This window comes from Haliaeetus leucocephalus, unplaced genomic scaffold, assembly GCF_000737465.1.
Source record: "Haliaeetus leucocephalus isolate CR32 unplaced genomic scaffold, Haliaeetus_leucocephalus-4.0 Scaffold1, whole genome shotgun sequence".
NCBI lineage: Eukaryota > Metazoa > Chordata > Aves > Accipitriformes > Accipitridae > Haliaeetus > Haliaeetus leucocephalus.
In genome coordinates, this window is record NW_010972437.1 from 321049 (window position 1) to 347059 (window position 26011).

Genomic DNA, 26011 nt, shown 5'->3' on the forward strand with positions numbered 1-26011 from the left:
TCATCCTTCAGCTGCCTTGCCTTGGAAAGATGTAGAAACTAGAAATTTTGCAGGAGAGAAATACAGGATAGGTTATAGGTTTTAAGCACTCTTCATAAACATTGTTGATAAGCAGGGAGAAAGGACTTGGACATTACTGAAAGCATTAATGGAGTATGTATGCCAGCCAATAACAGGTTCAATGTTGGTGCCAGGATTGTCTTGAAGAGAAATGTGAATGATTTCACAGGAGGGTTCACTTTAATCTGACTGACTTTTCTTGAGCCATACCACCATCTTCACATAGCTCTGAGACACAACATTTTCTTTTGTACATCTCAAGAGTTGACAAAGAAGCTGTAGGATCAAACATTAGAAAACACACAAGGTACATGTTGCTATTTAAAAAAAAAAAAAAGAGACTGTGATCTTGCCTGCACACAATCTGTACACAACATTAATAATCTACAAGAAAAACTGGAATTTAAAAATCTGTCTCATTAACATTGCAGATAAGCTTGTAGTACAGCCAGTTCAACTCGTACTGAGTTGCAAATGTAAAGTTGACGTACTTGCACTGGAATCTTCAGACTTTATCTGTCTACAACTGTAGCAAAGACTTAGTTCCTCAGATCTACTTCAATTTTTAAAAAATTGTATCCTGACAGTCTTTGTGTCAGTATAGACAGTAAACCCCAGGCTAAGAACATCAATGATCAACCTCCCAGAATACAGATACATTTCTATTAATATAGGAGAAAATACTTTCCATATATGGTCATCTCCAATTCCTTTTTAAACTTCTTTCATTACCACCACTGCTTTCAGTCAAAGGCATTTCATCATGATTACACAAGTAGTGAAATTTTAAACACATTAACATGTGATAATCTGTTAAAATACTTACCTATTGCTGTTTCTGGCATTGCAAAAAGTGTCTTTTCTGTAGCAACTCGGAAATGTCCATGGACTGAGAGGCCAACTCCCTATGCATGGAGCACAAGCAAAGGACAGAGTTATAAAACTACTGGTAAAAATAATCATAACCATAATCCTATGTAGCACACCTCTTGCTTTGCTCTACAATTAAATAATATTAGATTTACCATGCACATCTCAACAAAATATTAAAAGGCCTTTTACAGTTCAAATGCTAATAAAGCATCATATTACCTTTATGATTTAGCTGAAATAGCATTCTATGCTTTAAAAAGACTGATGAGTCATACAGAGATTAACTTAAAAAACCCACGAGTGACAGCAACAGAAACGAGTGACCCCATTTTCTCAATTAGACTACTAAGGGAGTTGACATCCTTTTGCTAATGTTATCCCAACTATAATTTTTGCACATACTTCAAACCACCAACAAAACTAACTTTGGAATATACATGAATTGCACAAAGTTATAATTATAACCCTTTTAAAAGAAATAATAATTAACTATTCTTATAATGTGATAATTACCTATTTTATCAATGCAGAAGTACTTTAAGCAGGAAAAGCTTTCGGCATTATTGATTAAAATTCAATGTGGTTATAAACTCAATTATTTAACCTGGGGACTTTTGTTCTCCAAGTCAGACGTAGAATTCACATTTCTAAGCACCTGGCCCTCTTCTCTAGCAGTCCTTCCTGATGTGTCCCTTCCCTCAAGAGCAGAAGAGCTCCTGGTGTTGTCTATCATATTTTCTGATTTAGGCAGTGAGCAGCAGCAAGGCCCAATAAAAATATATTTTTTCAGTTCACACAAAATTAATTTCATTTAGATAAATGTTCAAGAGGCAAACTGACAATTTTAAAGAAAAATGGTTATCTGACAAAGTTACTATTAATTATTAATAATATTTGAAGTAATCCAAGAATATTTGAATTACTGGGCATAACCACAACATATGGGTAAAGAAGTCTCACTTGTCAAAGCTTATCTACATGATGCATGTCAATAGAAATGTGTGTTAGAACCCACCTGGAGACAAAACCCTCTACTGAGTATTCCACAAGAAGTTTCTTCATACAAATATTTTTGCTCTCTTCCTTTCCACTGTTTTAGCTTACTTTCCTCACTGTTAAATTTCCCTTTGCTTAGTCATTCTATCCATCCAATTTTGCTGTTAGAACTAAGATATCTTAAATATCATTGGCCAAAAGAAGTCAGTGTCTGATGAAGATGTAATAGATTTTTAAGTAACATTTATAATTGTTTAGATACTAGAAAAATGACACATTACCCAGCTAAGGCTACTAGTCTTCACAAAAGTCTTCACAGTATTTCATACTTTCCATCAAAAACAGTGGGATTAATTGGGTGATACTTGCTTGGACCTGCATTATATATCTGATAGGCTTTTAAGGGAAGAGTAGAATGTAGTAGAAAATCTTTTTCATTTTGCCTATCCACAGAGATCTTTGGGTGTGTTTTACATTAAAATTTTAAAAAGTTATCTCAATTTAATAAAAACTACATCCATTTCGTCACACCATTCTCACACATTCTTCCCTGGCCTTTCTTACAATTCTGCCCAGCAAGAAATTAATTGTGACTGCTTGTTCCATTAAGGCGATACATGACTAAATTTGAAAACACCTTCAAGGTTTTGCTGTAAAATGAATATCTGCCAGTGTCGAGTTTTAATATAGATGTATGAAGTTTTTAAGATTCCAGTCTAATTTCCTGAAAAATGGACACTTAAGGTAACTAGTTATCACACTTCATTTTATATCCAGAGACTAAGCCAAATCTATACACATGAAGTACTGGTGTTTCAAGGAGGCAAATGGGATTTGAGCAAATACCCAAATCTTATTTGCATAGGGTCCAATCCTATGTCTCATCCCTTATCTGTCCTTCAGGCCTTTCATTTGAGGACTGGTCAGAGGCTGTAGATCTCATCTGAGCAGCAGCAAGGGCAATGGACTTGTATTTAGTTCTCTTGCAAGTGTAAAGCTACATTCACTCCTAAACCAGCTCTAAAACTCTTAAATGAAATGTAAATGTGACTTCATCACTTCCAACCTTTTTATATATCATAACAGCATACTTTCACTGCATTTGGTAAAGACTGCTGTTATTTTTATGCATGTTCAGCAACAATGACAACCTTTTTATAAAGATAATGAAAGTAAAAGAATCATGCCCATTTTGCTCTTTCTAATGCTTAAATTATTTTTTTTTCTAATCCTGCATCTAAGAATACAAATACTATCTATCATAAAGCATTTTTCTGGCTTATTTTCTAGACAATCAGAAGTTTGTTTAAGGACTCAAATTTTCAGCTTGAATAGTAAGTAACAAGGACTAGAGTGTGAACTCCATGAAGAAAGCTTCTCCCAAGCTTGTTTTGTTTCTAGTGATAAAAGTAACTGTAGAGTTTTAATAATAAAAAGTTGAAAGAGGTAATTCTCTTTTGAAAGAAGTAATTAAATCAGATTTCACTTTCTCAAGTGCTTAAGCCATAATTGGATTTGTTTTCTAGATAGCTTGAAGTTTTATAGTCTAGATAAAAGCTTAATTTCAGATATATATTTAAAAGACTAAAACTGTATTTTCTTCTTATCCATTATAAAGAAAATGGTGCAAATATGTCCTTACTTCTTTGAAGATAATTTCTAAATAATCCAACATTAAGATAAAATTAGGAGAGAAAAATGAGTTAATGCTTTGAAGGGTACAAACCCCAGTAATTTATTAAACTGGTGATCATATGCTTTCATACATTTGTTTACAACTTCCTAAATGGTTATTTTAACACATTCCCTGTATGTGTTTAACCTTCTCCATCTAATACAGAGGATAGATGCTTATTAGTTTAATAGTATCCTGCGTAAAGAATGAACTTTTCCAGTCAGAAGTCTAAATGCATTCCCCCTCTGTTTCTGGATTTTGTAATTATTTTTTTTTTAAAAACTTTACTGAAATCTTACACAGCTGGAGCCCCACCTAGGAGGCCCTTCATACTATTAAAATACCTGCAGTTGGGCTGTGCTCACTTCACCAAATAGTCCCAGCATTTACACATATAAGTCTTGATGCTATAATGTCTTTATTAAAATACACTGTATCCTGCACTGTTGGTCCTACCTTTCATCATCTTAAAATATATACTAAAGCTAATGCCTTCCTTCAGACTTTTCCAGGATAATAGATTCCTATGGTGAATCAGGCTTGTTTTCTAATCCAGATAGTTTATCTTAATACTGGCATGAAAGGTTTTTTTCCACTGACAGCTGAATGTTTGAATTTTGTAAAGGATACTTAAAGAATGAGACTAGAAGTTGAGGAGTTAAGAAATTAACAAGAATCAATTTAAAAAACCTTTCTGTAGGGTTTATATATGAATTAATCAAAAACATAGAGCAGAAATGGTGGTCTGACAATGTATTACTGGAGACAGATTGGCTATGAAGGTGTTTGGTTACAAATTACAGTTTTATTACTACATGGATATGAAGATATTAATCTTAAAAACAGTGTGTTACAACTCAACTATTAGACTCAGTGCACCTCAAGGAGGCATATAGCATTATAGACACCTTGGTCTGAATTCCTCAACAAGCTTCTGAAAAAGCCAGTAGAGTATCTGAATTTTACTTCCCATACACGTGATTTCCTACTCAATGCCATATTTCAAAAGTCATGCGACTGTGTATAGAAAATTTATCATTGATTTCCATTTTTTTCTCATGATGAATACAGAACCTTATTAAAAGTATTTTTCTAATGAAAAACAAGGTGCAAATTACTGATAGATGGAGAAAGGGAATACAGCTACTATAAATCTTGGAAGTTGTAGCCAGAGGGCTGTATTATCTTAAATTGAGAATGACCCATATTAGTAAATCAGAGAACTCATCACATTTAGAGAAGTTATTAAGAAATTGAGGGCCACCACAACAGAGAACTGTACAAAGAAAAATAAATATGCCCTTCCTGAATGACACATGTAAACATCTGTTCACATACAGAAAAGTAGATCTGTGTCACAGTAAAACCATAAATCACGCTTGTCTATTTACTAAATAACCTAACTCAGACTGTAAAGGAATCACTGCCTAGGAAAGCATAAGCAACAGAATAAAAGAAATACAAACAGAAAACGTCTTCAGGAATGTTGCTTGTATCATCTTCACTAGGATGATAAAGAATTTTTAGCTGTTCAAGCAAACAATTTTATGATAATACCAATATTAATATTGTCTGCAGTGAAAGTCCTGTTGTAACTGCACATCCAATGATTACACTCATTTTTAACTGCATGAGAATACAGTTCCTGGTAGGTCTAGGACCACAAAAGAAATGTGGCAATCAACAAACAAACTGAACATAACACAACAAAGGGCAAATATACCTGAATACAGATGTGTAAAAATAGCCAAGGTGCAGGAAAAATGTTTTCAAAAGCATTAGCTGGCAAAGTAAGTGAGTGGAATTGATTCAGGAAGCAGCAGGAGCTTATAGCTATGTTAGATCAAAAATCACTGATGTAAGAGCATTACCCCCTGCATCCACACACAGCAAATCTTAAACTGAATCAAAATTAATCTTTGTTCATCATTAATGTTATGGACCACTCCAAATAGTATAATCCATTTTTATCTGTAGATACTAACAGACAAGATCACTTGGTGACCCAGAACAATGCAGCATAACAGATCAATTTGGACTAAGAATATAATTTTCTTTGGTTGATGACATATAAATCAACTCTATACAAGTATTTTAAAAAAATCATTAAAAAACAGTGCTTTTTGTGAACTTTTCAATCATTTAGTGTGGTATTTTAAAACATGTAATGCTAATGTAATATAATTTAAATATAAAATATTAATTTCCACATACTGATTACGTGTTAGAGATTCTCAGTCCAAATTCCTACATACATACAGAAGCACAATGAGCTGACTAGAGATAGATTATCTGTAATAATATCTGATGTTTCAGTCTTGTTCTCCTGACCCCTAATTATTTAAACAAATTTGATCCAACTATATTAACAGTAATCATTTAGGTCAGGTTCTTCTTACAGTAAAACTTGGGAAAGAAAATACATAGGCCATTCTGTGCACCAGTGCTGCTACAATGAGTGTCCTTTATCAAGAGAATTTATATTGAATTTTTAAAAGCCCTGTTTTGATTGTTCTGCTACCAGCCAAAATTTATCAATGATCTCAAACCATTTTTATTAGGGTAGTTATCTGCAATAGCCGTATTTTTTCCCCTGTGTAATCTGCAGGGACTGATCCTGTCTTCTGCTGGTGAGCACCCATACTAGTGTTGCGATCCCACCTGACAGAGCATACAGAAGCCATGGTGGCAGTTAAACACACGCCTCCGCAGCAGCGATTGAGTGCCTGCAGTTTCACGTCCTCTCTTTCCATGTATGTTGGCTCCTCCAAGGCAAAAAGCAGCAGGTTGAACAGTTTGGTCTTATGGTCCAGTCTGGCCTACAGACACTGTGGCTCGACAACCATGACAAAAACATAAAAACATCTACCAAGAATGCCTTCTGATTACTCAGAATTTTCTGAAATAACTTATTTCCAGAATTAAAAATACTTTCCTTGTTTCTTTTTCACTACTGTGTATTACTTTCTAAGATTTATATTTAGTAAGCCTACAAAACTCCCTGGCATCAACAGTCAGCTATGCGTGTTAAAAAATACTCTTTCATGTCAGAGGAAGCAGAACTTTTTATGGACACAAGACTTCTGCTGCAACAGAAAGAAAAAAGATGTAAGAAAACTTAGATCTGAAAACCCTATAGCAAAAGTAATTAATTACTAGCAAGTGAAACTTTTTCTAGTGTTGAATTTCAAAGCATTCTTTCCCCCCCCAATTGTTCCCCAGTGTTTCCGGGTACATAATTGGCCATGTATGTTCAGAAGAAGATAGTAAGTGTGGGTTTTTTATTATTTCTAAAATTCTGGAAGACAAGCTCTGTGCCTTTGTTCCTCTGTATCACCTAAAAATACAGCTACTGCAAGAAATCTGTATGTCCAACTCACCATATATTAATGTCTCCAGGGAGAGCAAGCAAGTGGGAGGGAACCCATTTCAGCAACTTACATCAATGCATAACTAAGGTTTTAGGTTTTATCTTAAAACTGAAGAAACACTTCTTGTTCTTAAAGACAGGCACATGCAACAGAACTTTATTTAAAGAGGGGCACAGTTATTTGGGATGACAGGAGTGAATTGAGGGGATTTTGTAATGATGTTCTATTTCTCAGGAAAAAGTGCTTAGAAAGTATAATACAGATTAAAACTAACTCAAGGAGAACATGAGCATTCAAATTCTTCTGGAAATGAGAAAAATTAGCAGAAATATGAAAGGATGGAGAAGCAAGCGCAGATAATTCTCTTCAGAACTTTTTTTCCTTGATCTATAATAAAGGGAAGGAGAGGGAAATAATGAGATAACTCTCAGTATGAGAGTAGGCATCTACATGAAAGCCTAGAATTGGAGAAAAATAGTGGAACTTTTTGCAAGAAAGAGTCTGGTGTTAAATGGAAAGAACAAATCTGTGCAGAAACCTGCAAAAATCTCTGCAATGACAGTCAACAGTGCAGGGGTAGGAAAGCTCTCCCTGAAGCCACAAAGAAAACCTCCTTCAAACACACAGGTTTCAGGAAAAAAAAAATCTAGGAAGTACAGTTAAAACTTCAACTTTAGTCTCACAAGTAGACAAGTGATGTTTGCTCTGTGATGTGATCTATATGTCATTACATTGCACAGGAATGCAAACACTTATTCTGTAATTCTAAAATACTAAGTGCAGTATGACTGTATACTACCAACATCTGTACAAGTACATTCAGGAAGTCTGCCTTTCTTTTCTGGGTGTAAAATAGGGGCATCCATTCCTTTTCGTAGTGTACATTAAACAACTTGGTCATTGTAGAGTTGGGAGAGGGAAGGGAGAGGAGTTTTACTTACTGCACCAGTACTGACCCATAATTTTAAATACTTGTTTTCAAGACAGTGCTTTATGATAAGCCCTGTGGGGAATAACATCACATGCAAATCGTTGAACATTCAGTGGTTATTTTTTTGTTGATGTCAAGAGCTGCTGATAGTATAGTCCGATTAGCTACAAAATGAAGTGCACCATTTGTCCCTAGGATCATACGCAGGAGCTTAGCAAGCAGGCCAATGTGCCAGATGGTAAATATACTGTAATATCAGCAAAGAGCGAATCCTTTCTTAGCATTGCCTCAGCATAGTTTTCAACATCCTGTATTACAAAAGCTAAGTGGTACACAAGTCAATCTCACAAAGATTTGTTTCAGAGTACAAATAACAAATAACTACTTGCAAAATCTGTATTCTATTTTACAGTAAAAGCTGTCTTCAGCTTTGAAGCACTGGGAACAAAACAGGCTACAAGCTTCTATGTGGTACGCATCCATGAGTTTCCAGAGGGAGGGTGAGAGGAAGAGAGAGAATTGGAAAGCAGCTTATCTGGGTTTAGTATGACAATTACTTTTACTTCAGGGCAGATTTTAGAGCATAAATTAAAACAAAATCAAAGATGTTCAAGTTTCAGAGCATGATGACTGACAAGAGGCGTGACATGTTTATAAAAACAAAAAAAAAAAAGAAAAATCAGAAGTCCCAAGAAGCACTGACATTTCTAAGTTCCAGTTTCCTAGCTGTAAAAAAGGGTTAAAGGGGTAATAAAGTCCATTTCAGTATAGAAGTGCTGTGCTATGTAAAAAAATTTTTCATGAACATTTATACGCTGAAGTTAGTCACCCAAAGCCTGATATGTATATTAATAACTAGTAAGCAGAATTTCTATAGTTTCCAATAAAATTTGCCCCACACATTAAACAACAAATTAATAGCTGTTTGTTCTGTGAGCAATATCCACCTGTGCACTTCATGAATGCACATTCGTTTAAAAATTGTATTATAAGTGCGCAAAAACTGTGAGATTTTTAAGATGTGATTAATTCTAATGTTTCCTAAGTTTCTGAACATTAGTCTCAAATGCTGCTATCTACACCTCTGTATAAAAGCTATACGCACACAACTTAATTAATACATCCTAAAAGCAAATAAGTAAAAAAAAACAGATGGAAATACATATAACAATGTGGAGGAAAATGGGGAGTTTCCCCTCCCCATTGTATTTTATATGTATGAGGAATATCAGAAGACACCTAACTTAAACATTTATGCAACCGCTGCAATTATTGCAGCCTATGATATTTGTCTGGCTTCTTTTTCTGTAGATTCTCTATTAACAGCTCACAGTTCAAGTGAGATCATGATGAAGTAAAGCAGTTGGTTGTCTTTACACTTCCCACCCTCCTCTTTCAGTCTTCAGTCACTTCAGCTAAACATATTGAAATGCCAATATTCAGTGGTTTACAAGATTTTAACTTTGGCTTTAGATACAGGCTCACAACTTTTATTTAAATACTTTTTATGGAAACGAACAGGCGAACATCAGGTGTTACGTTCACAATCATTTTGTTTCACTAGTTTGCACTAGTTTGCAAGAAAAGATAGACAGCAATGCCAGGCAACTTGCTCAGAAGGAAAGACTCTGTAGATGTCCATACCCACAAATGGCACAGAGAGCGAGGGCAGACCCTTCTCTCCTACTTTTACATCACTGGGAACTGGTTTTGGTAGTGGGCAGATTCAGGCTGTGGACCACTAAATCTTTGAGATGTTCCCTCCCTTTCCTCCTTCCACCTACTGCAGCAGTCCAGCTAGTTGTAACTCAGAAGCTAACTCATGAAGCCTGGGAATAAAGAATTTTATTTGTGTTTTTTATCTGCAGCAGTAAGAAAGATGTGTCTTTCCTTATGCTGCTTTGGTCCTGACTACAGAACAACAGGCAATCAAAAAACCAAATAATTCCATTTTACAACCATGTAATTTAAATTCAACATTGATGTTCACTTTTTTAAAATGTATTTTGGAAGGAACAAGTTAAAAAATGTTATTTGCAGACATATGCCAGAAATTTTACTGTATTGGGTTTGTGTGGCAAGGTTTTGGTAGTGGGGGGGGTTACAGGGGTGGCTTCTGTGAGAAGCTGCTGGAAGCTTCCCCTGTGTCCGATAGAGCCAATACCAGCCAGCTCTAAGATGGCCCTGCTGCTGGTCAAGGCCGAGCCAATCAGCGATAGTGGTAGCACCTGTGATAACAGATTTAAGAAGGAAAAAAAGTTGCAGGGGGCACAGAAAGGGTAGCTGGTGAGAGGAGTGAGAACTTATAAGAGAAACAACCCTGCAGACCCCCAGGTCAGTGAAGAAGGAGGGGGAGGAGATGCTCCAGGTGCCGGAGCAGAGATTCCCCTGCAGCCCATGGTGAAGACCATGGTGAGGCAGGCTGTCCCTCTGCAGCCCAAGGAGGTCCATGGTGGAGCAGATACCCACCTGCAGCCCATGGAAGACCCCATGCTGGAGTGGGTGAGTGCCCAAAGGAGGCTGTGACCCTGTGGGAATCCCACGCTGGAGCAGGCTCCTGGCAGGACCTGCAGATCTGTGGAGAGAGGAGCCCACGCTGGAGCAGGTTTTCTGGCAGGACTTGTGACCCCGTGGGGGACCCACGCTGGAGCAGTGTGCTCCTGAAGGACTGCACGCCGTGGAAGGGACCCATGCTGGAGCAGTTTGTGAAGAACTGCAGCCTGTGGGAAGGACCCACATTGGAGAAGTTCGTGGAGGACTGTGTCCCGTGGGAGGGACTCCATGCTGGAGCAGGGGAAGAGTGTGATGAGTCCTGCCCCTGAAGAGGATGAAGCGGCAGAGACAACATGTGATGAACTGACCATAAACCCCATTCCCCGTGCCCCTGCACCGCTGGGGGGGGGGGGGGAAGGGAGGGGTGGAGGGAAGATGTTTTGAGATTTGGTTTTATTTCTCATTACCCTACTCTTGTTGATTGGCAATAAACTGAGTTAATTTTCCCCAAGTTGAGTCTGGTTTGCCCGTGACAGTAATTGGTTGAGTGATCTCTCCCTGTCCTTATCTTGACCCACAAGCCCTTTGTTATATTTTCTCTCCCCTGTCCAGCTGAAGAGGGGGAGTGATAGAATGGCTTTGGTGGGCACCTGGCGTCCAGCCAGGGTCAACCCACCACATTTACATATATGTCAATAGAGAAAGGAACATTCCTAAAGAGTTACAGCCACAGAATCTGGATAAAAATGGGACAGGATAAGGACAGCTATTGCTCAACTCCAGCTCCTTTGTGTACTGGAATTTTGTTGACTAAAATGTATAACATACAAGTTGCTTATGACATCACTACTTGATAAGAAATATTAATATAATAAGAACTGTTGGCTAAATCCTGCTAAAGTGTAAGTTTAGATGTTTGTAACTATATTGCTAGAATCCTCATGGTACCTGTATGTCATGGTTTAACCCCAGCCAGCAACTAAGCACCACGCAGCCGCTCACTCACTCCCCCCCATCCAGTGGGATGGGGGAGAAAACTGGGAAAAAGAAGTAAAACTCGTGGGTTGAGATAAGAATGGTTTAATAGAACAGAAAAGAAGAAAATGATAATGATAACACTAATAAAATGACAACAGTAGTAATAAAAGGATTGGAATGTACAAATGATGCGCAGGGCAATTGCTCACCACCCGCCGACCAATACTCAGCCTCTAACAACATTGTTCAAGAAAACATCATATTAATTTAGCTGTTGGAAAGTGTTCACTGTAAATTACATTTCTAGTCTCAGTAAACTCTCTTAAACTTGTCCTGTATATCTAAGTCCTCATTTTCTTTGATGAATGTGGTCCAAATCTGTCAGAGCACTCATATATAGGCAATATGTTACATAAGGTAACATACGGACCTGTTAATAACTAACCAATATATTAAGTAAAAAAAATACTGACTGAACATCTTCCCCTCAGTAATGTTTCATTTTAAGTGGTTTAGAAAAATGCAAGATGCAGCTGTTATTTTGAATATTGAATTGGAAAACTTCTTAGACGTTTCTTCTATTAAAATAAGTATTAGAAAAAAATGTTACAGCTTAAATTACGTGCGAGCAGTGCAAAGTGTAAAAATACTCCTGAAAAATTGACTTCACCTCTCCTTGTAAGAAACTCCTTTATTTTAGGAACTGGCCTTCTTTTCACATAATTCTTCTTATTTCTGTGATTGAGAATGATTTCTGTTAGAAATACCGATTCCTGAAAAAAGATAACTTCATATGATACCTTTAGAGCAAACTCCTCCACAGCGTTCGGCTGTTTATTCTATGCAACAACCTCAAACAACTAAGAAATAAGCGAGTATGTTTTCTTCCATACAGTGCAACCACGGGAAGTAGGCCAATTCCTATTGTGACATGCCGACATGCATTTTTTTGGCAACAAACTTCTCTAAACACACACAAGAGCACAGGGGATTAATTTTTTTTTTTATTAATTATTTTCAAAACCTGCTGATTGATTTCACTAGTACTTGCAGTTTATCTAATATTTTGCATGTCAGGCATTTACTTTCACCTACTGAAGAACTTTGCTACCAAGAAGACTTATATATCTGATGTAAATCTCTATCAAGTCTTCACCCATAGGTCTCAGAACATTATTATAAGGAGTCAACATTGGAAATACACAAAGCATTAATGAACAAACTTTTATAATTATAAAACCTTTTCAGAATGTTGTGAGGTAAAATTTCACAAATATGCCAGGCTAAAATTGAAATAAAACACTGCAAACTTCCTCCAGAAAAAATATTCATTAAAATTTTGACAAGTCTTTATTGATTAAAGCAGAGTAAAAGCTTAAAACAGAGAAGTGTTCTACTTTTTCCTGAAGCGGGCTAAAACGTCATCCTTCCCCAAAAGTCACATTCTTCTTAAACCCTTACTAAGACAAATGGACTTTAAACGATGCAACAGAGAATAATTACAGACAAAGGATGCAAATTTCAACTAAGTAAATTTCTGCCTTAAAGACCTACATAACAGGTCCTGAGATCTGATTTAGAAGAAAAGCCAGATTCCTCTAACAATGTCAGCCTCTGGAATCTTTTCTGCAAATGAAGTGGCACTAACACAAAAAAAGAAGTAAAGCTAAATATTAGGTACTCAGTTCACTCTTCTACTGCAACATAAGAAGATGCAGTAATTCTGAATCTGTAGTCCAGAAGGGAACGTGGTTAGATGCACAGTAGAAGGAATATTTCCAAACCATAGAGTAGGTTCAGGAATTTGGCTTCATCTGTTTCTCTGGAACCCCTACATAACCCCCTGACTAAAATGACATTGTCACTCAGTAAGCAGCGTTCTTAAAAAGCTTCATGTTTTGAACTGCAATGTTTCTGACGCTTCCCCGTACACACCATAGTCTCCTCTGATAAACAGACTAGGGAAACATAGCCTAGATATCACTATGAAATGGAGGGCACAATCATCTGAAAGTATATTAAGAGTTATCAGCAGTCTGCAATCAAACCGAGAGGGCACCCTAGCTGAGGTCATACAGAAGCCAATCATTAATGAAGTTTTATTTGATTATTTTCATTATCTGCTTGGATGATGAAATAAGGATTTCTATAATTTACAGATTATTTTGGGGGAAGGCAAACACTTTGAAGGGCAGGATCAAAATTCAAACCCATCTCACTTTGGAGATCAGATAGAAACTAACAAAATGAAGACTACACTTAAGAAAGCAAAATCAAATGCAGAGCTTACAAGTATTTGTTCTGTGGAACAAATGCCTAGACATTTTTCAGGGATTTATAGCAACCATGAACTTAATACAAGTAATAATGCAATGCTGTTGCAAAAAGAACTACTAAAGGTATCATACTACAGCAGAGTCTCTACCAGCAGGCCCCAACGGGCTGAAGCATACCTGCTCAGCCTAGATTGAATACACCTGGGAAGCCTAATCAGATTGATGCATGGACCTATAAAAGGCAATGCCAGCTGATATGGCACTCAGATTTCTTGGGGGAGAAAATGAGTACTATTTTTTTTCCTCCTTTGTAGTCTTTGAGGTAAAGGGTAGCTCCACAAGACTGGCTCTTTGATAAAAAAGTTCTGTTCAAGGAAGAGGATTTAAAAATTGGTAAAAGGTAAGCAATAAAGAAATGTACTGTGATGGAAGTTTATGTTATGCAAGGAGGGAGGAGGCAAGCACCTGATGGTTTGAGAAGCTGCTATTTACATGGGCTATTTGTGACAAAATATCTCTGAAATACATGGAGGATAATTATTCTGCTCTACTTGGTGCTGATGAATCCTCCAGCTGAAATATTGTCTGGTCTCTGGTAATGAACTGTAAAGTACACAAATTGGAGAGATTCCAGAGGATTGCACAAAGACCAAGAGACCTAATCTATAGTAAAGGCTGAATAACTATCCTTATCCCTATTAAAGAGAGATGGCTAGAAGCAAGGAATGCAAGTATCTCAAAATGTTCTTACCCAGCTATGACTAAGACAGGAATATATTGCTTACACACACTAAAGACTTAAATTAGACACTAGGGAATCTTAACTTGAAAGAATAACTAAGCACTTGGGTGGAATATCTAGAAAAAACAGAATTCATGCTGTTGGAGAGTTCTGAACACATTAGGTGAAAATCTGCTAAGCAATCATATAGCTATATTTAACCCTACTTCAAGTGCAAAAGAATAATCCTGAGGCTCCTCTCAGCTCTACACTTCTGTATAGTCTAAAGCTTAACATATTTGACATTACTACCTGAATGACTAACAGACTCAGTTCTTCAAAAAACTCTGCTCCCTAATAGTCCCCTTACTTACAAAGAGTATCTTTAACTTAGATGTAGACTCTCAGTTTAAGTAAAAGACCTTCCCTAAAAAAAATATGGTACTGTTAGGTGTGTTGACAAAACTAATGGAAAGTCACTTGTGAACCCAAAGACCCAACTAACGTGTTGTCTTCTCATACTCCCAGTCCGTATACCTGAGGTCCTTCTCTACTGAGGAGAGCGTAAAGCAGTCAGTACTGTGTACTGCTATTGCCCTCACAAACTGGGCCCTAGAATCAGAGGGAAGACAGACATAGAAATATGGTTGGGTGACCTTTATCTCTTAAAATTGCAAGCTATATTAAAGTTCCAACTTCCTATTACTCTCCCTAAACATGAAGATTAGAAAGTAAGATTCTCAGAATAACTCAAAACACAAGGCTTTGCAAAGGACTTAAGAGAGCTGGCAGCTCTACCAAACTCCATTTCTGTACTGAAAGTTTTGCACATTACCAATACAAGTTAACATCTACTTGCCCCACAGGAAGATGTTTTCTCATCCTAAAACTCAAAGCATTAATTGTTAAAGCAAGAAGTGTAACATAATAGTATAATCTTTATAAATCTGTAACTTGCTAAAATAAACTTAGCAAATATACTGTGTAAGACGCCAGACTAAAGGATTAAATCCTGTGTATAATTGTCCAAAGCCAAGAATTCCTATGTTTGAACAGTCATTACTCATCAGTAGAAAAATAAATATTTGGGTGCCTATTTTGGCCTTATTAATAAACACATAAGCATTCAATAATATTAGATGATAGGCCTGAAACAGAGCAAATTGCTTTTCACAAAGCACAAAATGCAACTGTGAAACCGACTGCCACAGTCCTTTCTGAAGGCCAAGCCTACTCAATGTCAAAAAATACCAGATGAATAGAGAGGTGAGTGTGATTACTGACGGTGATTTAGCACCATGGTTCTGAAATAGAGCCTAGCTTAGGAAGTTTCTAAATCATGCATGCTCTAGAATACAATACTAAGGAAGAGGGTACTTTGTACACGCTGTTGCAGATTCCTCCCTAAACTAAAAGCAATGGTCTTTGCTCCTGAAAATTATGTACTTCTGCTTTGGCAATATGCCACTAAAGTTTTAAGTATGCTTTATATAAAGTTAGGCCAGTGACCTGGACCACATCCATTAACTTTCAAACTCTATGCCCTGTATTTTTTTTTTTTTTTGCTATCAAATACTCACCTTGAATTCTAAGCTCAATCATCTGAAAGCCACTACTCAAATCTGTCTAGTGTACTTTATTTGGCTCTGAAACAGGTTTAAAACACATTTTCATTAATCCTTTTAGTCTATTGGGAGTATCTGACACAGTAATATATGTTGTGCCAAAGACTTATTTAAAACCACAGATTTAGACTGAGCTTATAAAGCACACTTCTATTCATCTCCAAAGAATTAGGGAAAAGATTGGGACTTTTCTAGAACCAAGAAGCTCAAACTTAGGACCTCACTTACAGACAGTAATATTAAAAAAAAAAAAAAGTTTAAATACTCTGCATTTATTGTCTACTGTTCAGGTATTTCATTTCAGGGAAATAAAAATCCATGGATAGAAGTCAACTAAAATAACCTGAATAGTAATTTTTAGCAAAATGAGAGTACATGCCCAGTGTTCCCTTCAACAGTATACACCCTTTAGCAGTAATTGTGGTATTTATAACTTGTTTCACTATTGTTTTGTAAAATGCAGTCATCTTTGCTTCATCAAACATACTTGTCACTTGAACTTACTGCTCTGAGTAAGTACAAAAAGATGAAAAGATACATTTACATTGAATATCAATTTTTGATGAACTACAGGAGCATAGACAAGAAGGTGCAGAAAATAAGCTCCACAGCCCCATCTGTTGGCTAATCAAGCTCTCAAGAAAGCCATCTACCAGCCTCTAGCCAACAATGCTGAAGTGGAACCAGTTCATTTCTTTGGTACAATTCCAAGTTTTACCGTCACAAATTTATGATATCTGTGCATCAGTAGCAACTTTTACTAGCTAAACACATAACTGAGTTTCTAATACACTTGTGTGATTTTTAATTTATTTTAAGTTAGAACAACAGAGCACTCCATGTGCATAGCACTGCTTTTTTGAGCAAGGCTGAGATTGACTTGCTTGCATTTTCATTCATAGATAAATGGTCTGTAGTGAAATTGCAGTGTTTAAGAGGTGTCCCTTGATTTTTAAGCGCAAGCTAAAACCACTTGCTTCTGAAGCCAAGGGCTTGAATGTAATTTTTTTTTTTTTTAAGCCATTTACTGTAGTTTGCAAGTGACAAATGTTTCTGGCTCCCGTGGACTTGTAGCGACTAAGCCAGATCTTGAGCATATGAAATATGACCCGATTGTGCTAAAAACATAGAAGCTAGCATCTAAGTGATTTAAAACAAAGCATCAAATTATACCATGAATAGAATAACTCCTCCGTATGAATGCAGTTCTAGTGAATAATTACAGTAGGACAGAGTACTTCCATACAGCAAGCAGAACGAGATAAAACTATGACCATGACAAATTCAAGGGCTGTTCTAGAGGTTTTAATCTATAAAATCTCACTGCAGTGAACCTATTTGTATCACAATAGAAAACAGGGCTGCAAGCCTTAGTTTGGTTAAGGTCAGTAGTGATGGGGCTCCCAGTGCTGAAAATGGTGAGAGAAAAGGGTGAGGGAAAGATAGGAGCTAACGCACTTTTGCCATGTAATCATTGGTCCATTCAGAGGAACCAAACCAAATCTTACAGACGGGAGGCATTTGAGAGGAAAAGCATAGAAGACAATGAAAAACTAACGCAAAACACATACACAAAAATTCATCAGTGCTGAGAAACACTACTGCTGACCTCCTTTGTTAAATTATCAGTAGATAATTCCATGTACTGCCTGGGGGGAAGTGTGTTGATGAAAACATGCACTCCTGTAGGAAGGACATTAACTCAGAGTAAACTGAAGCTGTATAACAAGTGCAAATTAAATAGCACTCAAGGTTTAAAAAAAAAAAAAAGGTTTAAAAGTAGTCTGGAACTTGAGACCTACCTGCTTGTTCCCCTATGTTAGCTTGCATACTTGCTCAATCAAAATCTAGTCCCCCAGATGAAGATAATTGCTACTAGTATCTGAAGATAAACAAGTAAGTTGTCATTCAAACTCTGATGGCAGTTAAACTCTGTCAAGGTCCCACTGAAATTTGAGTATCTGTTACTAAAATTTGGATATCCAACTAAAGTTTCAGACTAACTGCTGTCTTTTAAAACCTCTTTAAAAGAAAGAAAACTAATAAAGAATCTTAGTAAGGCAGGATAATCTGACTCCATTATGCTCTTTTCAGTTCAAAAAAATACTTTACTTTCAAAGGACAAAATTCTATTCCTGCTTAGGCCACAATCATAATAAGCAATCTATAGGACCTCTGAAAAGGCATTGGCTGCTGGGCAATTTTGCTCTTTCATAACTATCTGTGCTATTACTCAAAACTCCATAAAATAAATGGACTCCCTATCTCTTACCCACAACTCTTCAGGTCTCCTATGTTCAATAAAAAACTTTTTCTGCAAGAAGAGCTACAAGGCTAGTCCCCTTTATGCTGGAAACTATTTATGTATACTAGATTGGGGGGAAGAAAATGGCTATCTGGCTGAGATCTTTGGGGCCTGGTAGCAGAGAAGAGAAGCAAAGAGGAAGAGAGCTATTGCATGTTCAGATCGCAAGCTGAAAAGACCACAACCAAAATAGACAAAATTATATGTGTACGAAAAGACGGAAATGGAAGAGTCATGACAGGTGATGGATCATGTAGTGTTCCACTTCTTGCATCCTGTCTTTGACAAACTTAACTTAAATAGTCTGTATACCCACATCATACTGATGTGCAAAAACCAATACAAATTTAAGTGATAATATGGCAGACGGACTTCACTGTCAAACTCATTGTTCAACATAACTTAAGATTATTGTATTCTACTCCCTGCTATGGTGTAAATATATCCAATAGATGTCAAACCAAAGAGAATAGCATACTAGCATGTAGAAAAGCATGGTACTGCCCTTTTAACTACCTGCTCATGGTGTTTACAGCCAACAATTGCTGGAAAAATTACTAGCATTGAGTATAACTAGCAATGTGATGGAGTCTTCTCCATGTTGCTTTAGTAATAAGGTCCGGGCATGGGGGGGAATTCAGGATCTTGTAGCTTAAATTTTAGGAGTACTGCAGAGGTGAGAAAGTAGATGTATTTCCAGATTATTTGTTGGAAAAATACAGAATTCATGAATGCCTGTTAAAGTATAGCTTAGAATTATATTTTTCAAACAGTTGTCCTTTAATTGTATTTTTATATAGTTCTATTTTTTAATACACTTTGAGTGGAGAATTCTTCTCAGCTCTTCTATGATTTACAAACTTGCATTTCAGTATTCTGAAAACCTTTGAGGGCTGTTTCTACAGTGGCAGGATTTTCCTCTTTTTCTCAACACAGTCACCAGATCCTCAGAGAAAGCAGTTGCACTAGCTATCAAAGAACAGCAGAAGCACTAGAGGAGCAGCAATCTATGCTGACAAGCAGAGACAAAGGTTCAGATTACAATGAATTGTTTGCAATACCACGTGTGCACTTCATTCAACTCAAGTACAGAATATTACATTACTTTAAAACAAATTATATCAGATATCACACCAAGGTACTTAACTTACCCCTCCCATTGTAATGCCATCGATAAGTGCCACATATGGCTTCTTGCAAGTGCCTGTAAGAAATGTAAAAAAAATATACATTTTTTTCAAAAGAGTGAACCTGTGACTAACTGTATACATGACACATTTCCCCATGTCTTACTTCAGCAAGAGCAACAGAAAATAAATGGTAAATTAAACAGTAAAATATCAACTTATAATGAAGGTACTTCATGTAATTCTTAAGCAATGAAAAGAAACACCAGTTACTGATTTACTGCATTCTGAGCATTGTAAGAGAACAGTATACAACCATCAAATGTCACATTGTTTGCTGTGTGAGTACCTGACAATTTAGCCACATCTGGCTATTATAAATAGCTTTGTAGGATGCTGGGACACAAGAGTTTTCCCTTTCACCCCACCTCACAGCCTGGAGTAACAGCACAGTGTGTACCAGCACTCCAGTACTTCACTACAAAGCCAGATGCATTGGTAGGTTTCAGCCAAAATGTGACTGTAAACTACTGCAATGCAAACATGTTCTGTCTTGCCAACTCTGTTGCATGTTACAACCCTGAACATGGCACAGGCAGGTAGAGATGATAATGTCCTAAAGTACCACAGTTTTATCTATCAACTTGATCTGTTGGGGCCTTTTGGAGGCATAAAACTAAAAACCTGATGCTTTCAATTACCATTCATGGAAAGATTCAGAAGTTCACTCTGAATGAAACTGCTGCCTCATATTCAGTGTTTTCAGGTCAGACTTAAAAGTTCAGTCATGTTCCTGATATGGGTATCCACTGCAACCATGTTGCTAGCTTTTCTGCAGCAACTATAGATCCTTGTTTATAAAAAGAACTATTTTAAAAGGCAGTTCAATCCTTTAAATTAGCAGTTAGAAAATATAACAGAATTACATTTTTAACTTTGTTCTTACATGAACATATAAGCTAATGCATGGGCTCTAGATGCTAGTCTTTGAACTAAATCTCTGTAGAAGCATGCCTTCCCAATAGCAAATGCTGTGAAAGCAGCTCCCCTGTGTATTTTTAAGTTGTAAAATATAAGATATAATTAAATCTTTTTGGCAGAAATGTCAGTCTTAAAAGAATACAATCGTACCAAAGTTGTTAAAAATCTAGGTTTTGTAGTTACATGCATTATAGACAGAGAACACCCTAACCATTTAAAAAAAACAAAACAAAACCAAGCTGCTAAATTATGTACCCTTGCAATAGTTGAATAGACTAGAATAGGTAGTTGGAAGGGACCTACAACAGTCATATAGTCCAACTGCCATGGCAATACTAGTTTTTCCCAAGTATATGAAACCTAAAACTATTTTTCTTGATGAAGGCAAGAAAGGTACATGACAAACATGCTAAGACTAGAAACTCTGTCAAAGTAAAAATAACTTCAGAAATTACTCTTACTCTAATAACTCTATGCTCTTCTGTCAACCTAAGCTGATCTGCAAGATGTTCACCTCTCCTCCTGTAGTGACTAACACTGGATGCAATGTTTAAAAAACTCAAACTGTATTCCATTAAAGTATGTTTAGAGAAGTTTCTTCTCACCAAAACACTCAACTATTGACTTTTACCCTAAAGGTTAAACCTTGTCTTAATATCCTTTACCCCACTAAACTGTACAGAGTGTCTTTGCTGTTAGTTATTTTAAGACCACATACTCCTCTGTTCTTTGCAATAAACTAAGGCAGTTAACTCCTAGCTTGCGTATTCATTTATGCAGTTTATTTAAATGGAAAGCTTTAACATAATTTGATCTTCTGCTTTCTGCCTGAATACTAATGATTTTCTGTGCATCTATTTTTATCTCGGGTCTTCTTTGAAGTAGATCAATGATACTTAGTGCAGAATTGCACTGTCTGCATCCAAGACTTAATCCATAATGGAAATACAACTACCCAGAACAATGGGATGGGATAAGGTAGCTATCATAATAGCTTAAACAAAAGAAACAAATTCTGCATGCAAGGTATAACAATGAGATACGTTACACTACTGGTATTGAACTTGGTAAAAAAAAAAAATTACTACTTATGTTATCAGAGTCTTTTATAGATTAGCGAAGAGAGAAAGTGAATTTACACTCAAAGCAACTAATATGAAAACTGTACTGCTTCAGAATTTGCTATTAAACATACCAATGGCATTGTTCAGGATATATTCTTCTCTGAAGAAATCACGTGCCAGTCTATCTCCAACTTTTCCTGCATCTGCAATAGCTTAAGAGAAATAAAAATCCTAAAGATAACTATAAGTTTAATAGAAAATACAAGCAAAAAAAATTAGTATCACATGATAACAGTTTTTTTTCCTACAGCAATCAAACAGCAACTTAATCCTACTTTGTTTTATTTGAGAAAATTTGCTCAAACTTAAATATGAATGCAAAGTATCAAATTTGAGTCAATTATATTATGCTGGAGACTTTGTCACATACTTGTGAGAGTGCAGTCCATTTTCTATGCTATGGAAGCCCTCCTAATGCCTGGTAGTCTTGTTTGTGATATTTTGCATCATTATATAGAACAATCACTTAAAACTGGTTATATTGAAGACTCTGAATACTAAAAATGAGAAGCCAATTAGAGCAGGACATAATTTAACAATAACCTGTGCTGCTTGTTTACCTAAAATATAAAACAACTGCTAATTTTCACAGTTCGGAGATTTCTTACAGTTCACAGTTACAAAATAATCACAGATACATTGATCACCATTGTCAGCTCTGTATCTAGCCATCTCAAACATCAGACAAATTATCCAATAGTAACAGAGCTACCTATTAGGACCCTTCAAATTTCTTGTAAAGAAGCTGTCAGTAATGAAAATCTGGGAAAAAAAGATAGAGACAGGAACCTTCTCTTCCTAGGAATGTCTGGCTGCTATTACCAGTTATTCATAAAAACCCAGTTTTTACTCTTTTATACAATGTTCCAACATCTGTCTCCTGACAAATAACCTAAATAGCATGTGCACATCAAGGTGTCATAAGAAGTCAGTCAACACAACTAATCTCTCTTACTGTTGTATAGCAAGCCTCTGTTTACCTGAGTCACAGTAAATAAAGGAAATCAATGCAAAGCAGTAACGGGAAAAGACACGTCAAATGTTTAAGTGACTATAGTCCTTACCTCTGATGTCACCCCCAGCACAAAAAGCTTTTCCTCCAGTTCCCTTTATAATTATTAGAAAAGTTTCAGGATCTTGCTCCCAAGTCTAAAAAGAAGTGTTTCCATGTAAGATTAAAGTCCGTGCAAAAAATGCTTTCTCTGTATACTGTCTGTAATTCTTATTTTACATTTTCAAAAAGCAAATCAAACCATCTTAAAATTGTTTGTCTTAAACTGAAGTTTGAGAGCTAACGGTCTTTCTGCCACCCCTGTGTCCTATTCAACCTTGACACTGGAGATCAGCAGAGCTGCCTCACATATTTCAGAAAAACACCTGTGCAGAGCTCCCAATCTCTGAAGAAAAGTAGCACTCCCTAAAACAGGGTCCGACATAAATCTCAATGGGAACAGAATGCTGGGGCAGAAAGCTGACAGTATGGAAGATATAACAACAGTGTTTCAGGCCAAATCACGAAAGTTGTGTAAACCTAAGATGCATGGCAAGGAAAACAGCATTTAAATTGTTGATGGATTTTGTCAAAATGACTGCAATCTAACTGAGACTGGATCAAATCAATTTGCGCACAGATGTTTTGCTACGTACAAAGACTATGGGTTTTTTTCCTGAATTACACTGGTACAAGACTTCAGCAGTGGTGCAACCATATTGAAAAAAAGATGCCTTTTACAGGCTTTTTCCCCCTCCTCTAAACTATGCTTATGTATCCCTTATTCAAGTAAGTGTACACAGATAAAAAAGAGACAAGACATTTCTGTATACCAGCAACTGTACTTAAAATTACACCACCTTTTAAGGTTGTGCTTCAAATAAACCCCAGTACTCAGCACTACAGATTAAGTATTTCTTTCTTTAAGTGTTCTTCAAAGAATGCATAAATTTGCAACACAACCATTTACCAAAATACCAAAAGGCAGGCAACTATCCAACAAATACTGGTATCTAATTAGTTTGTCTTTGTGCATATGATAAACATCATCATTAAATTAAAAAGAATTATTTGCATGCTTAAAATTTCACATTACTTCACTAGCTTGTAGAAACAGTGCCTATAAATCCATAAAGTTCTTCTTTAAGGAATGACACTGACAGCACTTTGCTTCCTAATGGCTTGTATCTTTTATTTCAGCCACACAGCCTTCGCACAAAAAGTGTACCCAGTCGAGAGGCAACACCACTGTATAGCTTGGAATTTGTGCATGCCAACTGACCGGCTGGGTGTTGCCAAAAGGAGCATATAAACACTGAGCGCTGCTTCCTTTTAATTCAGTTCTGGTTTTAATATGGGTGTCTCTTTATCTATCAAGATGCTAAATTTAACTTTGTCAGACAGCGTGTTTCTCCTACGTGCCTTCTCCTCTTTCTAACTTGCTTGAAACTGTCTGTTCTTTCCCATCCTATAAGTCTGAGCTCATTGGCCAATGCACTCACACAGACTTTCATTCTTTAAAGCAGTACACTAAGAAGTGTCAGATTGAATTTTAAAATTGGTTTGGGATAACGTATGTATAGTGGATGGGTAGAAGCAGAGCTACTAACCTTTATTTGTGGATAAATTTGTTGGATCATAGAAAGAGTTAGTGCATTGAGAACCTTGGGTCTATTCAAAGTTATTATAGCTGCACCTCCTCTCTTTTCCAACAACACTTCAGCTGTCGAATCTGTTTGCTTAGACATTTTCTGTACATGCAAAAACAAAAAAATAAAGCATATGTCATCAGTTAGATACCTTGAGTAACATACTTACAAGAGTGTTTATGGAAATATATTCTCAAAATGCACTATTTAAGATCATAAAACATGTATTCTGGAAATGTATGCTAAGGCTTTCCCACTGTACTTCAAGTTTAATTTGCATTTCCTAAACAGTTCTTTTGAAACCACTTTGAGTCCTTTAAAGTAATAAACCTCAGACAAGTTTTTGAGCCACACACACTTTGACAATGATATTTGGGTTCATTAAAAAAACCAAAAAACCCACTAAAACACAAAACCATGATTCTTTAAGACTGACATTCTGAAAAATACCTGCAACAATAATAACAATGACAGTTCCATGTGTCCCTACTGGCAGTTTGACACTGGAAACCCAGATGTACACATTGCTTTGTCTTTAAGTAACTTTCGACAGTAGAGAACAAATCACTGAAGTATTTTCACAATTGATCTCAAATGCACAGTTGAATGATATTTAAGGAATATACAGAAGCTAACATAGAAATTAACTGTAAAGGTAGGTAAGGCCAAAATAATTAAGCTTTAATTTACACTATAATAGAAACTTGTAACAACGTGCTCAAAGACATGGGCATTATGCCCGAGCAATGAACAATGGCATTCAGAACCCCTGCGAGCAGACACATTACAAGTTGCATGTGCTGTCTTCCTCAGGGGAGCTAAGAGTCCTAAAAGCTTCCAACTCAGTCAAACAAGACGCTGTTCTTACCAAATGTTGTAGTATCACTTGCAGTCTGTTGAATGGCTTCAGCCTGAAAGAAATATTAAAAAGACAGCTAAAACCATAAACCAGCTATACAATCCTCAAATATATGACTGAGTTAAGCAAAGCTTTGTCAGAAAAATTTCTGAACACAATTGTTTTACATTCTCCTTTTTAAAATCAAGTAAATTAGAGTACAATTTTGGTATCAAAACACTTGGAAACTTCTTTGCTTACTAGTAAATAGGTAGCAGATACCAATGCCAACTACTAATATTTTCAGCGTATTCAATTGCAAGTTAGGAGAACCTGGAAATAATAAGACAAAGAGTTTGGGGGACATGTTTCATACTTTGCAGCGTGTGTCTTAAAGGTTTACAGCCTTTTTCTGAACGTTTAAATACTAGCATTTAAAAAAAAAAATGGTCTTGTCAAAAACTTGTGAATTTCCAAAGCTTCCATTACAACAAACCTGCCCTCACGTCCTTGTGTGTATATACATTTAGGTGGGGTTTCTGTAACAGCTTGAACAAGGCTCATGCTTCTGTTACTGACAGGAGATGCCCACGCTGGGACGTTCTGTGAACGTGTTGCTTATTCACTGTCACCGTATCGAAGAAGACCGTCAACAACGGCATTTGCTGGACTTCAGACACCTGGCCTGCATCAACATTAACGAGCACCTTTGCCTTTCAGCTACTTAAGAGCACAAAACCCAGCCAATTAACATGTTCCATGCGAACGTCCCGGCGTCCTAAGCTAGTTTTTAAGTACATGCTCGTTTTAGAGTGGGGAAGTTAATCCTGGCCTAGCTAATCTAGGCCTAAATTGTATTTTACACTAGTTCAGGGGGTTGCAATCCCGGGCGTTAGAGGCCTTCCCAGACCATCGCTCCCTGCCGCAAAGCTCCGCCACAAGCTGCGGGCGCGGCCGCCCCCGCCGCCATTTAAAAGCCCCTCGGCGGGGAGGGGGG

At 36.7% G+C, this 26011-nt stretch overlaps 1 protein-coding gene across 1 annotated transcript in view; it reads right to left on the bottom strand.

Annotated features, from left to right (window-relative positions):
- The window catches only part of HIBCH (3-hydroxyisobutyryl-CoA hydrolase), a 48134-nt gene that overhangs the window by 21963 nt on the left and 160 nt on the right, over positions 1–26011 (bottom strand). Inside the window, exons 2-7 of the mRNA XM_010563869.1 lie at positions 25045–25087; positions 24138–24278; positions 22601–22685; positions 21608–21688; positions 19456–19508; positions 887–965 (exon numbers count right to left, since the gene is read on the bottom strand). Coding sequence (XP_010562171.1) covers positions 887–965; positions 19456–19508; positions 21608–21688; positions 22601–22685; positions 24138–24278; positions 25045–25087 — 482 coding nt within the window. The remainder of the gene's footprint in view (positions 1–886; positions 966–19455; positions 19509–21607; positions 21689–22600; positions 22686–24137; positions 24279–25044; positions 25088–26011) is intronic.